General features: G+C 44.1%; 1 protein-coding gene across 3 annotated transcripts in view; it reads right to left on the bottom strand.

Annotated features, from left to right (window-relative positions):
- LOC105468076 (bone morphogenetic protein receptor type 2) overlaps positions 1-15,058 on the bottom strand; it is a 210,383-nt gene extending 195,325 nt beyond the window's left edge. Inside the window, exon 1 of one of the 3 annotated variants that reach the window (XM_011718035.3) lies at positions 14,057-15,058. In XM_011718035.3, coding sequence (XP_011716337.1) covers positions 14,057-14,132 — 76 coding nt within the window. In that variant the 5' untranslated portion in view covers positions 14,133-15,058. The remainder of the gene's footprint in view (positions 1-14,056) is intronic. The other 2 variants (XM_011718036.3, XM_011718034.3) reach the window with 2 other exon arrangements.
- Between the last annotated feature and the right edge of the window lie 556 nt (positions 15,059-15,614).

Genomic DNA, 15,614 nt, shown 5'->3' with positions numbered 1-15,614 from the left:
ACACAAAACCAGATGTCATAAAGGAAAAAAAAAAGCAGTGCTAACTGCATAAAATCATTTATATATTTGTATCATGTAAGTAACACCTTTAAATCAGAAAAAGAAATAAATCATTAGAAAAATTGACATGATATATGAACAGGCAATTCGGAGAAATACAACTGGCTGACAAGCATATGAAAAGCTTGGCTCCACTAATAATTAAAGCACTCCAAACAAACATGATACAATTTGTTCTGCTCTGGCAAAAATTGAAAAGAATGATATTACATCGTATTTGAAAAGATATAAGAAAACGGAGATTCTCGGCCAAGCGTGGTGGCTCACACCTGTAATCCCAGCACTTTGGGTGGCCAAGGCGGGTGGATCACCTGAGGTCAGGGGTTCGAGAGCAGCCTGGCCAACAAGGCGAAACCCTGTCTCTACTAAAAACACACAAATTAGCCAGGCATGGTGGCAAGTGCCTGTAATCCCAGCTACTGGAGGGCTCAGGCAGGAGGATCGCTTAAACTTGGGAAGCAGAGGTTGCAGTGAGCCAAGATCATGCCACTGCACTCCAGCCTGGGTAACAGCGCAAGACTCTGTCTCAAAAAAAAAAAAAAAAACAAAAAACACACACACACACAAAAGAAAATGAAGGTTCTCATACACTACTGGTAGAAATGACAGTACAACATGTTTTGAAGAAATTCTGGTAGTTCATTTCAAGATTTTAAATGTACAAATGTCTGACCACATGATCTTACTTCTAGAACTGTTCCACATGAAAATCACAAAACTTTATGTACAATATACACAATATTATTCCACCTTGTTTAGAAGTAAATTCTAATTATACAGTTATTTATTTATAGCACATACAAAAAAGCATTAAAGATTATACACCAACTATTAACACTGATTACATTCAGGAAGTGGGATTAAGGAAACACAAGACGATTTTTTTTTTTTTCTATACTTCATTATCATTTCTACACTTCACCATCATCATCATTTAAAAACCCTTTTTAATGGGCCAGGTGCAGTGGCTCACGCCTGTAATCCCAGCACTTTGGGAGGTCGAGGCAGGCGGATCACCTGAGGTCAGGAGTTCAAGACCAGCCTGACCAACATGGAAAAACCCCATCTCAACTAAAAACACAAAATTAGCCGGGCATGGTGGTACATGACTGTAATCACAGCTACTAGGGAGGCTGAGGCAGGAGAATCGCTTGAACCCAGGAGGTAGAGGTTGCGGTGAGCCAAGATCGCGCCATGGCACTCCAGCCTAGATAACAAGGGCAAAACTCCATCTCAAAAAAAAAAAAAAAAAAAAAAAAAAAAACCCTTTTTACAACGACTTTGTATAATTTTAGAATCTTTTTTTTTTTTTTTTTGAGACAGAGTCTGGCTCTGTCGCCCAGGCTGGAGTGCAGTGGCCGGATCTCAGGTCACTGCAAGCTCCGCCTCCCGGGTTTACGCCATTCTCCTGCCTCAGCCTCCCAAGTAGCTGGGACTACAGGTGCCCGCTACCTCGCCTGGCTAGTTTTCTGGGGTTTTTTTTGTATTTTTTAGTAGAGACGGGGTTTCACCATGTTAGCCAGGATGGTCTCGATCTCCTGACGTCGTGATCCACCCATCTCGGCCTCCCAAAGTGCTGGGATTATACAGGCTTAAGCCACTGCGCCTGGCCTAGAATCTTAAATAACAAAAAGTTTTTTTAAAAGAAATGGTAAAATAAAAGGCTAAAAGCAAAAACAAGTTTTTTTTTTTTTTTTTTTTTTTTTTTTTTTAAGAGACAGGGTCTCACCCTGTCACCCAAGCTGAAGTACAGTGGCATGATCACAGTTCACTGCAGCATCCAATTCCTGGGCTTCAGTGATCCTCCCACCTCAGCCTCCCAAGGAGCTGGTACTACAGACTCATACTCGGCTAAATTTTAAAAATTGTTTGTAGAGACAGGGTTCTCATTATATTGCCCAGGCTGGTCTCAAACTCTAGGCCTCAAGCAATCTTCCTGCCTCAGCCTCCCAAAAATTACAGGCGTGAGCCACTGCACCCAGCCCACACTTTTAATTTCAAATAACTAGAATTTAATCTATTAAAGATTGTCAGTTACTGAATTTAATCTATGTTCATTAAAAGGGTAATGTGAAATATAAAGCCTATTAGATGCTTAGAGTAGAATACACTAAAAACCTAAAACTAATATCTTGTTGTTTTTTTTTTTTTTGAGACGGAGTCTCGCTCTGTTGCCCAGGCTGGAGTGCAGTGGTGTGATCTTGGTTCACTGCAACCTCTGCCTTCCAGGTTCAAGGGAATTCTTCTGCCACAGCCTCCTAAGTAGCTGGGACTACAGGCACCCGCCACCATGCCCGACTAATTTTTTCTTGTATTTTATTGTAGAGATGGGGTTTCACTGTGTTAGCCAGGCTAGTCTTGATCTCCTGACCTCGTGCCTCCCGCCTGCCTCGGCCTCCCAAAGTGCTCGGATTACAGGCATGAGCCACTGCACCCAGCACATCTTGCTTTTAAAAGAAGGATTTAGCAAGGAATCAGTATAACTCAGTTTCTTACAAACCTAAGTAAATGGACAATGATGTTTTTGTTGTTGTTTGTTTTCTTTGAGATACAGTCTCATTGTTACCCAGGCTAGAGTGCAATGACACAATCTCGGCTCACTGCAACCTCCACCTCTTGGGTTCAAGCAATTCTCCTACCTCAGCGTCCCACGTAGCTGGGACTACAGGCAGATGCCACCAAACCCAGCTAATTTTTGTATATTCAGTAGAGATAGGGTTTCACCACATTGGCCAGGCTGGTCTCGAATTCCTGATCTCAGTTAATCCACCCAACTCAGCCTCCCAAAGTGCTGGAATTACAGACATGAGCCACCGTGCCCAGCCAAACAATGATTCTTTTTTTTTTTTTTTTTTTTTTTTTGAGACAGAGTCTCGCTCTGCTGCCCAGGCTGGAGTGCAGTGGCGTGATCTTGGCTCACTGCAAGCTCCACCTCCCGGGTTCACGCCATTCTCCTGCCTCAGCCTCCCGAGTAGCTGGGACTACAGGCGCCCACCACCTCGCCCGGCTAGTTTTTTTGTATTTTTTTAGTAGAGACGGGGTTTCACTGTGTCAGCCAGGATGGTCTCGATCTCCTGACCTCGCGATCCGCCCGTCTCGGCCTCCCAAAGTGCTGGGATTACAGGCTTGAGCCACCGCGCCCGGCCCAAACAATGATTCTTAAGAAACAGCTGTACAAATGGAACAAGTTGGTGTGAAAGACTAAACAGAATTTATAGATTAGCATTCTTGATAATGTTTCATCAAGTTAACACATTGGTTTAGCCAAAGGAAAAAACGATTAAATATCTCAGAAAAGTTATATCCCACATAAAACTTTGTTTCAATAAGTAACATGAATAAATTCATCTCTTCAGATCATTTGACTGTTTTTAATCTTGCCTTATAACAGCACAATACAGTCGTTTGTGAAGTAACTAAATATAAAAAGTTATTCTTCACACTAGACTGGCCCCATGGAGTTTTAATCACTAAGAACACATGGAAACATTAAAAATTTATCCTCAACTAAATATGTCATCATCATTCTTCTAATCTAACTGGCGTTCTTTTCCAAAATTGAAGCTTTGAATCTTCAATGAATTTTTTTTATTATCCACTGACATTTGAATGCTACACATAAAACAAAACCTAAGATATTTGCTGTCATTTACAGCAAAATAAGAGACTATACCTAAGACATAGTTCAATCTGGACAATTATTCTGGCATGATCAAAATCCCAGTAAGATTTTCAGATGCCTAAAAGATTCCAAATATTTTAAGCCTTTAGACTAACACTTTATATATTATACGAATGTTTTGCTTTGGAGCTACAGGGGCCTGACCTTGATTCCCAAGTGTCCCACTTACTCAGTTTAATCATCTGCAGAATAAAGAAAAATAATAGTACTGATCAGTCTGTTTAGAGGATAACGAGATAACATAGTATACATGTAAAGCACTTAGTGACTATACTAAAGACTTGAGAAATGCTTATGTGTCTCTTCACTTCCCCAATATATATTTACTAATTGTAGCCACTGTCAAATTATATAGAATAAGGTATTTTAAATCTAATCTCTTCTAAAATATTTAATTTTCTGAATATTTCCTAGTTTGTAAAGTTAAAAGCCCAATAAAAGTTGAGCAAGACAGAGGTTGGCACATGAGGTCATAAATTGCAGAAGCCAGATTGTGTACAATATTTTAAATGGCTGTGACTATTATTCTGAATGAGATGGGAATAAGAATGAGATAAGCAAAGAAATGTCTTATCTAACTTATGTATGAAAAGGGTCTGGCCAGGATGGTGGCTCACACCTGTAATCCTAGCACTTTGGGAGGCCGAGACAGGCAGATCATGAGGCCAGGAGATTGAGACCATCCTGGCTAACACAGTGAAATCCTGTCTCTACTAAAAATACAAAAAAAAAAATTAGCTGGGTATGATGGCACGCGCCTGTAATCCTAGCTACTTGGGAGGTTGAGGCAGGAGAATCGCTTGAATCTGGGAGGTGGAGGTTGCACTGAGTCGAGGTCGCACCACTGTACTCCAGCCAGGATGACAGAGTGAGACTCTGTCTGGAAAAAAAAATTAAAAGAAAAGAAAAGAAAAGGCTCACTCAGGCTACTATGTTGAAAGGAGACTGTAATAAAGCAAACATGTTAACAGAGAAAACAGAGTCTAGTAAAAAAGTACAAGTAAGAAGACAGTGGCTTTTAGATTAAGGTAGTAGCATAGTGGAGGTGGTAAAAAGCAGTAAGATTCTAGATATATTTTGAAGGTAAAGTCAAGAGTTTTTGCTATCACATTGGATAAGAATGTGAAAAAAAGAAAGACAGGAGACAAAGGTATCTCTAATTCGGGCCTTAACAACTGGAAGGATAGAACTGACATTTGCTGAATAGGCTAAGACATAGGAGGAACAGGTCTGGTGAAGCAGCTTCAGAAGTTCAGTTTGGAACAGGTAAAGTTTGTGATGAATATCAGACATCAAAGTAGATACGACAGATACACAGCTGGCTACACGCAAAAGAATTTCAAGGAAAGAAGTCTGAGATAGAAATAAATTCGAAACTTGTCCACCTTTAGATGATATTTAAAGCCATAAAACTGGATGAGATCACCAAGAGGGTTGGTGCACACAGAGAAAAGAAAAGGTCTAAAGACTGAATCCTGAAACAACACAACAATATTTAGCCATCAGGGACATAAGGAGGAACTATCAAAGTTGCTGGTGAGGTAGGAGAAAAATCAAGAGAGAATAGTATCTTAGAAGCCAAATGAAGAAGTACTTGAAGGATGAAAAAAAAAAGGATTAAATTGGCTCATGCTGCTGATAGGTCAAAACAAGAACTTGGAAATAAATAAAAAATAAGCAGGACATATGCACAGAAGTATTAAATATGACATTGTTTATTAGAGAAGAAAATCAGAAACAACCTAAACATCTCCCAATATGAATTAAGTAAATAACAAATACACTCAATGGAATATCACACAATTATGAAAAAATGATAGCTATTAAGATCACATATACCTATGACATATTATTCTATGTAAAAAAATCTGAGATATAATTAATAGATATTATAAAATCACAACCATATAAAAACACATGCATCTTTTTTTTTTGCCGGGCGTGGTGGCTCATGCCTGTAATCCCAGCACTTTGGGAGGCCAAGGTGGGTGGATCACGAGGTTAGGAGTTCGAGACCAGCCTGGCCAACACAGTGAAACCCTGTCTCTACTAAAAATACAAAAATTAGTGGGGCATGGTGGTGCACACCTGTAGTCCCAGCTACTCTGGCGGCTGAGGCAGGAGAATCACTTGAACCCAGGAGGTGGAGGTTGTCATGAGCCGAGATCATGCCACTGTACTCCGCCTGGGCAACAGAGCGAGACGACTCCGTCTCAAAAAAAAAAAAAAAAAAAAAAAAAGCATCTTTCTTTTTAATTAGAAGAAAACATACCAAAACAAAAAGTGTTAGGGTTGTGTGAAGATTAATATTTTTTCTCTTAATTTTTCAAATGAAAACAAAAAAAAAGCTTGCCCTAAAAGGATAGCCTGGTGCGTCTACAACAATTATATAGCTTTGCTCATAGACTATTCTTATCTACAAAAGCAAAGATTGAAAACAGATTAATAATAATAGAAAGTCTTAACTATTTCCTCATCTAAATGAAACAAAAAAACGAGAATTTGGATTACTGGCCAAATATTTTATCCCTTCACACTTATCATTAACACATTTTGTTCTAAATTATCCTATTTTGCACTAAACTTACTGGGGCAGAATGAAAGTACATGATCGTGTATATTTTTGACACCAATGATAAGGGCAAACTACTGTTTTGAAGGAGAAAGGAGAAGTGAGATCTGGCTTTAAGAAACTGAAATTTCTCAGCCAGGCGCGGTGGCTTACTCCTGTAATCCCAGCACTTTGGGAAGCTGAGGCAGGCAGATCACATGAGGTCGGGAGTTCAAGACCAGCCTGACCAGCATGGAGAAACCCCGTCTCTACCACAAATACAAAATTAGCTGGGCGTGGTGGTGCATGCCTGTAATCCCAGCTACTCGGGAGGCTGAGGAACAAGAATCACTTGAACCCGGGAGGTGAAGGTTGCCGTGAGTGGAGATCCTGCCATTGCACTCCAGCCTGGGCAAGAAGAGCAAAATTCCGTCTCAAAAAGACAAGACAAGACAACACAACACAGGACAGGACATGACACGACACGACAGAGAGAGAAAAAGAAAGAAAGAAAGAAAGAAACTGAAATTTCTCAACCTCCATTTGCATCTACCCTTCCAGAAACAGACGTGGATCAAATACCTAACTCTTCCAAATACCTAACTCCATCTAAAATTCTTAGGCCAATGCCTCTGGCACAATACTTTATCATGTCTCATAATTTTTCCACCAAGTCTGCTGTCAACACATTTAAGATGTGAATGACTGCACACATTTTGTACTATATCTTGATAATTTAGGTAATGTATTTTAAACGTTACTGATGCACAAGGCAGGGTTAAGGTATAGTGTTGAGCATCGTGATTCTAGGCATGCATATAATCTTTCATATCAGTGGTTTTGTTTTGTTTTGTTTTTTTGAGATGGGAGTTTCGCTCTTTTGCCAAGGCTGTAGTGAAGAGGCACAATCTTGGCTCACTGCAACCTCCACCTCCCCGGTTCAAGGGATTCTCCTGCCTCAGCCACCCAAGTAGCTGGGATTATAGGCGACTGCCACTACACCCAGCTAATTTTTGTATTTTTAGTAGAGATGGGGTTTCACCATATTGGCCAGGCTGGTCTCGAACTACTGACGTCAGTTGATCCGCCAGCCTCGGCCGCCCAAAGTGCTAGGATTACAGGTATGAGAGTGCCTTTGAAAATAGTAATTTTTTTTTTCTGAGACGGGAGTCTCACCCTGTCGCCCAGGCTGGAGTGCAGTGGTACGATCTCGGCTCAATGCCACCTCCGCCTCCCGGGTTCAAGCAATTCTCCTGCCTCAGCTTCCTGAGTAGCTGAGATTACAGGCATGCGCCACCACATCTGGCTAATTTTGTTTTTTCTTTTTCTTTTTTTTTTTTTTTTTTTTTTGAGACGGAGTCTCGCTCTGTCGCCCAGGCTAGAGTGCAGTGGCGAGATCTCAGTTCACTGCAAGCTCCGCCTCCCGGGTTCACGCCATTCTCCTGCCTCAGCCTCCCGAGTAGCTGGGACTACAGGCGCCCGCCACCTCGCCCAGCTAGTTTTTTGTATTTTTTAGTAGAGACAGGGTTTCACCGTGTTAGCCAGGATGGTCTCCATCTCCTGACCTCGTGATCCACCTGTCTCGGGCTCCCAAAGTGCTGGGATTACAGGCTTGAGCCACGGTGCCCGGCCTTGTTTTTTCTTTTCGTTCTTTTTTTTTTTTTTTTAGACAGTTTTGCTCTTGTTGCCCAGGCTGAAGTGCAGAGGTGCAACCTCGGCTCACTGCAACCTCTGCTTCCCAGGTTTAAACGATTCTCCTGCCTCAGCCTCCCGAGTAGCTAGGATTACAGGCATGTGCCACCACACCTGGCTAATTTTGTATTTTTAGTAGAGATGGAGTTTCACCATGATGGCCAGGTTGGTCTCGAACTCCCGACCTCAGGTGATCAGCCCACCCTGACGTCCCAAAGTGCTGGGATTACAAGCATGAACCATGGCTCCCAACCTAATTTTGTATTTTAGTAGAGACAGGGTTTCACCATGTTAGCCAGGCTGGTCTCGAACTCCTGACCTCGGGTGATCTGCCCGTGTTGGCTTCCCAAAGTGCTGGGATTATAGGCGTGAGCCACCGCGCCCAGCCAAATTTTTGTATTTTTTGTAGAGACAGGGTTTCATCATGTTGGCCAGGCTGGTCTCAAAATCCTGACCTCAAGTGATCCGCCCGCCTTGGCCTCCCCAAGTGCCAGGATTACAGGTGTGAGCCAATTCACCTAGGCCACACTGCAAATTTTTAAAAGGAAAAAGGTTTTGCGTAATTGCTTCATGTACAAATTAAGAAATGTTTGTTCCCAATGTTTACTGGATTAAGCAATAAAAGATATAGATTAAGTAGTAATTACCACAAAAAGTAGAAATAATAAACTTACAGAACTTGAGAGAAAGAATCTCCTAACCTCATGATCCGCCCGCCTCGGACTCCCAAAATGCTGGGATTGCAGGTGTGAGTCACCACGCCCAGCAAAAAAAAAAAGAAAAAAGATGCATGCATTTTTATATGGTTGTGATTTTATAATATCTATTAATTATAGTTCTCAAAGGTACCTAAAATTTACTGGTTGATAGGGACATCAAAGGCAGATTCCCAGGCTCGTTGTCCAGAGATTTGGATTCAGTAGGTCTAGTGGGATACCCATGAATCTGTATTTCGAAAAGATCAAGTACAACCCCGTATTATTACAAGTGAGAAAACTATGTTAAGTGACCTATTTGCCCGGAATCACCTAGAATCTAGGTCTCATTAACTCCCAACAGTGGTCTTCCCACTATACCTCTTAAACTACATACTTTATAGTTGAAGGAACTAGGACAAAGAAAAAGTTACTAGTGTGTTATTTGAGTCAATAAACAATCCTAGAATATTCCTGGTTGAAATTCCTTTTTATTATTCACTAAATATTTCTTAAATGTCTACTATATGCATAGCAATATGGTAAATTATAAAACTAGTAAGACATGAACACTGTCCTCTGGAAGCAATTATCAGTTCGGAGGACAAGGCAAATACATAAAACTGATATCCAGCCAGGTGTGGTAGCTCACACCTGTAATCCCAGCACTTTGGGAGACCGAGGTGGGTGAATCAGCTGAGGTAAGGAGTTTTGAGACCAGCCTGGCCAACGTGGTGAAACCCCGTCTCTCCTAAAAATAAAAAAATTTCTGGCTCGGTGGCTTACGCCTGTAATCCTAGCACTTTGGGAGGCCGAGACGGGTGGATCACGAGGTCAGGAGATCGAGACCATCCTGGCTAACACGGTGAAACCCTGTCTCTACTAAAAAATACAAAAAAACTAGCCAGGCCTGGTGGCGGGTGCCTGTAGTCCCAGCTACTCAGGAGGCTGTGGCAGGAGAATGGTGTAAACCCGGGAGGCGGAGCTTGCAGTGAGCCGAGATCTGGCCACTGCACTCCAGCCTGGGCGACAGAGCGAGACTCCCTCTCAAAAAAAACAAAAATTAGCCAGGCATGGTGGTGTGCACCTATAATCCCAGCTACTCGGGAGGCTGAGGCTGGAGAATGGCTTGAACCTAGGAGGCGGAGGTTGTATTGAGTCGAGATCATGCCACTCCACTCCAGGCTGGGCGACAGAGGAAGACTCCATCTCAAAAAAAAACCCAAAAACTGATATCCAACAGCACAGCAATCTACAAGTAGGTGCCAAAGTAAGTGGTGTAGCCAATTATAAAATTAACTGATTCACACAGATTCCACTCAGTATTTTTTAATGGTTAGAATTTACCCATCAGAAATCAATAATGAATTTCTTCTCTTTCATTGTTAAAAAAAAAAAAACTGGCCTTCGGGCGCGGTGGCTCATGCCTGTAATCCCAGCACTTTGGGAGGCCGAGGCGGGCGGATCACGAGGTCAGGAGATTGAGACCATCCTGGCTAACACGGTGAAACCCTGTCTCTACTAAAAATACAAAAAAATTAGCCGGGCATGGTGGCGGGCACCTGTAGTCCCAGCTACTCGGGACGCTGAGGCAGGAGAATGGCATGAACCCGGGAGGTGGAATTTGCAGTGAGCAGAGATTGCGCCACTGCACTCCAGCCCAGGCAACAGAGCAAGACTCTGTCTCAAAAATACAAACAAACAAAAACTAGCCTTTAATGAAGGAAAGGTTTTGTCTTTGTGTGAACAGTTATCTCTCTCCTCACTACTTATCCACATCAATACCACTACTATCACATAATCCCACATGCCAGAATAGCTTTTGTAGAGATCAAAGTTTATCTAACTTTAATGCAAAAAACTAAGAGTTTGGCCCTTTTCCAAGAGTAAGAAAAGCCTCCCTTCTGGACCATCTTATTGATTATATGTGGTCGACTGAGGATTTCAATTCTTCATTCTTCTGCAATAGTACTATACATCCAAATATTATATTAGCTTCATCATAGGCAAAGTGTACTTTGATATCTCTTGTTTCTGAGCTTGGCCATATGACTTGGTCAGCCAATGTGATGTCAGGAGAGCAGAGTCTGGAAATGTGCTGGTAGGGTTGGGGCTTGGCCTCTTTCTCTTCTGGCAATGCTATGACACCAGCTTCCCCCAGATAGATGTTACCTCTCCCTCTAGCCTGGACCCCAGAAAGAGACACATGGAGCAGAATAAATGCCTATTGTTCCATGCCACTAAGATTTTGTAGTTGCCAATAATTACACAGCAAAATGTCACTGAATTACCATATTTAAGAAATCCAGCCCAGGCACAGTGGCTCACGCCTGTAATCCCAGCACTTTGGGAGGCAGAGGTGGGTGGACCACGAAGTGAGGAGTTTGAGATCAGCCTGGCCAATACGGTCAAACTCTGTCTCTACTAAAAATACATAAATTAGCCAGGCGTGGTGGCACACACCTGTAGTCCCAGTTACTTGGGAGGCTGAGGCAGAAGAATCGCTTGAACCCGGGAGGCAGAGGTTGCAGTGAGCTGAGATGGCGCCACTGCACTCCAGCCTGGGCAACAGAGCGAGACTCTGTCTAAAAGAAAAAAAAAAAAAAGGAAAAAAAATTAGCTGGGTGTGGTGGTGCACTCCTGTAATCCCAGCTACTCTGGAGGCTGAGGCAGGAGAATCACTTGAGCCTGGGAGGCGTAAGCTGTGGTGAACCGAGGTCACACCACTGCACTCCAGCCTGGGAGACAGAGTGAGATCCTGTCTGAAAAAAAAAAGACAAGAGAAGAAAACGTTCTAAGAATTAAGGAGTCCAAGAACTTGGTAAGTGAGAAAGAGGGATTCAAAAGAAATGATGTATCCATGACCCCAAAAAAGGATGTGCTATCAATCTGTCTTCTAGGATTTATTTTCCTGTTCAGCTGCACTATTTACACCTGTCCAGTTAACATCACTGCATCTATATAACCCAAATCCACACAGGCCCTCTTTAATCAGCTTGCACTTAATGAAGCTGCACCAGCCACTTCAATATTAGGCAAAGCAAAGTTTTACATGTTCAGAACTATGACATTTGCATAACCACTGCTGCACTGACACCTTGTAAGTGTCCCTGCTTCTTTACAAAGGTTGATCTGGTGAAGGCATTACTCCATCTCATACATCCAGTAAAAGTGAGAAGTTGTTGCCGTTATTGCTGCTGTTACCATTAATGTGGTACGTAAAGGCGCACGCTGTAATCCTGGCTCCATAATTTACTGACTGTGTGGTGAGTTATTCAAATTCTCTGTACTTTACTCTCCTTCTATGGAAAAGGGGAATGATAATAACCTACAAAATAGAATTGTCATGAGGATGAAATGAAAAAATATATGTAAAGTTATTTGAATAGCTGATGGTGCATGGCAGGCACTTAATAAATACTAGCTATTATCATTACTATTACAAGTCTGAAATCCAGCTTCACAAATTTTGTCATCTGGTGCTATGCATCTAGTGCTATGCACTAAAGAAAAAAAGACTAAAACCACTAGCAGTGATTCTTTTATTCTCTCTCTTTTAAGAGACACTCTTCTAAAATGACTGTACTACCAAACAAAAATTAAGTTTATTTTTAAATAAATGCTTTTTCTCTTACTTTTATCAGTTCTGATCACAATATTACGAGCACGTCAAGATAAATGAGAATCTATATTCTTAAAAGGTTAAGAATAACAAAGAACACTGAAAAGTGTATGTTCTCAGATTTCTGCTCATGGAATGTTTAAGGCCTTTTACTCCATATTTTACAGGAACCACATGGCTTGTGGCTAGAGAATTTAAATAGCTAACACAATATAAAGAAATTTGGGCCGGGCGCAGTGGCTCAAGCCTGTAATCGCAGCACTTTGGGAGGCCGAGACGGGCGGATCACGAGGTCAGGAGATCGAGACCATCCTGGCTAACACGGTGAAACCCCGTCTCTACTAAAAAATACAAAAAACTAGCCGGGCGCGGTGGCGGGCGCCTGTAGTCCCAGCTACTCGGGAGGCTGAGGCAGGAGAATGGCGTGAACTCGGGAGGCGGAGCTTGCAGTGAGCTGAGATCCGGCCACTGCACTCCAGCCTGGGTGACAGAGCAAGACTCCGTCTCAAAAAAAAAAAAAAGAAATTTGGAGAAAAATCATTTTTACTCTGAAAGCAACTACAATTATTAAAAATATTAAAATATCAGTTTTAAAGTAAATTCAGAAGTTCAAATTATTTTAACAGAACCATATAGATTTATCATCAATTTAACAGACATTAATCAACAGTAGACATTATTCAACAATATCAAAAGCATAAAAGGAAACTTCAAATTTTCTTTCGGCATTTTCCTAGGTCAGACTTTTAAAACCAAATTAAGCAAATAACCTCTGTATCTAACATAGCAATGAGAAATTTGTTTAATGTGAAACACACTTATCAAAAGAAAAAAAGTAATTCGAAAGGGTAATTTGGTCCTTTACTCGTTTTAAAAGCACAATCCATTTGCCCATCATAAACCAAGTGTACGAGTTACATGTAGAATTCACTTCTCAAAATTTCTAAAAGCAAATCACCAAAAGACTGCTTGAAAAAATAGTTGCAAATAGAAGATGTGGTCTTTTTCCTAAGGTTTCTGAGAACTGAAATGAAAATATCCAAAAGAAAGGATGACTACCACCCTTTAGACTTTAATGAAATGTCAAAGAACTTTCGGAGTCAAATCTCCTAGAAGTCTAATGTCAGGTCAAAGTTGTCTCGACAGCAAAGCCAACAGAGAGATGCCAGGTGACTAACAGTAAACTTATCAAACCGTGTAATACAATATATCAAGAATCTCACAGTTCCGGCTTCCTCAACATTTATTCTATTCATTCGGTAAAATTTCTGAATAATGAAAGGAACATGGATTCCAGAGTGATCTAAATCTCAAAATAAGGTTCAAGTGTGTGTTCTCTAGTTGATGTTCTTTTTACTGTAAGCCAAAACCGCTTCTTTATAATAATAATTTTAAAAATCTACAGGTCTGTTTCCAGAGACCTCATAATAGACACTTCACTGGTGATTAAAATATTATTTTTAATCGTTGCATTACCTCACAGCTAAAAATGTCAAGATACCACACCCAATATGTCTTTTTCACCCCGTGAAGGGGGGTGGGGTGGGAATATGGAAGTGGGGATAGGAAAATACACAGGAATATTAAAAGCGATTTCCCTGGAAGGCATGGGGCAGGCGCGCCGGCACCGGTTCGCAGCTCCGCGATCGGGGGGACGCGTGACGAAGGGCGAGCACAGGCCTCGGCCTCTGAGGGCTCCCTCCCTCACCACCCGCAGGGGAAGTGGCCGGGACGCGCCGGCCGGAGCTACTCACCGGCCGCAGTGCTGACCAGCAGGATGGTCCATGGTAGCCAGGGCACCCGCCAGGGCCGCTGCAGCGAGGAAGTCATCCCTGGGCCAGCCAAGAAGCAGGAGGGCAAAGAAAAGAAATATGGGAAGTAGAGAGGCGGAGAATCAGCCGGGAGGCTCGTCTTCTCTCCCGTGGACTGATCCTGCCCGTATCACAATGCAGTTTGAAAGGACAAATGGCAGATGAGAGGACCTAGCTGCAGAGCTTTCATGCCGCTGCAGAAATTCCCTTCATTTCTCTCCCCTGCGGCTGGGGGTGTTCCTTCGCCTCGGACGGGGTGCCGCGGCCCTCCAAACTGAAGGCATGTCTGTGGGGAAAGCAGGGAGCCAAGAAGAAATCTCCCAAGTTATTTCCCTCGTAGTTTCACGATATCAAAAAAATATCCAGGTCTGGGAGAAAACATATCCAGGGTGCGGAGGGCGGGGATTCGATCCGGATCCGGGGGGCGAGGGTCAGAACTAGTTCCTGACTGTCGGGAAGGACGAAGCCGGGCGGGCGGCGGCGGCGCCCGGCAGCCCGAGTCGCATCGCCCGCGGCTCCGGGAAGGCAGGATTCCTTAAGTTTCGCTTCGGTGCTTCCTTCACTCTGATTTCGAAAACAACAAATCCTCTTCCTTGACTGGATCCAAAAAGGTGCCTGCCTCCATGACAAGCTCACAGTCCCCACGCCTTCGCGGAACAACCGTGAGAGGGTCGGGGAGGCCCTGGCGAAGGCTGAGGAAACGTAGGAGCGGGGGAGGGGAGGGGTCGCGGCCCCGGCCCGGGCTCCCCGAGACCGCGGGCGGACGGGGTGCGAGAGGCTGCCCCTTCTAGCCCTCCTGGCGGCGCTCCCTTCCCTTCCTCGCTTTTTATTCCTGCCGCTCCATCTTGCCTGAGGTAAATTCCACCATGAAAGCCTCGTCTTCTCCCGTCAATGGCTCCTGTGAGCGAATCACAACCCCCCGAGGAAGCCGCCGCCGCCGCCGCCGCCGCCGCCACCGCCTCGTTCTCCCGCAGCTCTGGGCTCCGGGAGGAGCTCGGGCGTCGCGGACCGAGGGCGGGGGGCGGCGGGAGGGCGGATGAAGGTAGCCGGGGAAGGGAGTGGGCAGTGAGGCGGCGAGACACCCTGCGTCCCTCCAGGAAGCACTTCCAGTGGCTCCGAGCAGACCAGACACAAAGGGGGGAGTCGCCGCAGCTGCGAGTCTGCGGCGCTCCCGGTCACCGGAGTCGCCCCGCCTCCGCCGCCGCCTCCTCCTCAGTCTACGGCTCTTCCCGGCCCTGTCTGTCTCTGGCCTGTGGTGCAGCGCGGGCGGCGGCGGCGGCGCCGGCGGCAGGATGAAGCCCGCACTGCGCCTGCGCGCTCACGACCCCGCCCGGCCCCGCCCCTCGTCCCGGGCTGGTTGAGGGCTCAGAGGCCCCAGCGCGGCGCGTCTGTCCCTTGAATGGCCGAGGGCTGGGTGGGGCCGCGGTGGGCAGCGGTGGCCTTTCTCCTTTACACACACATGACTTCCAAACGTGCAAGGCTTGGGATTCGCGTATTTGTT

This window comes from Macaca nemestrina, chromosome 11, assembly GCF_043159975.1.
Source record: "Macaca nemestrina isolate mMacNem1 chromosome 11, mMacNem.hap1, whole genome shotgun sequence".
Taxonomy (NCBI): Eukaryota; Metazoa; Chordata; class Mammalia; order Primates; family Cercopithecidae; genus Macaca; species Macaca nemestrina.
This window is presented reverse-complemented; position numbering and strand designations above follow the sequence as displayed.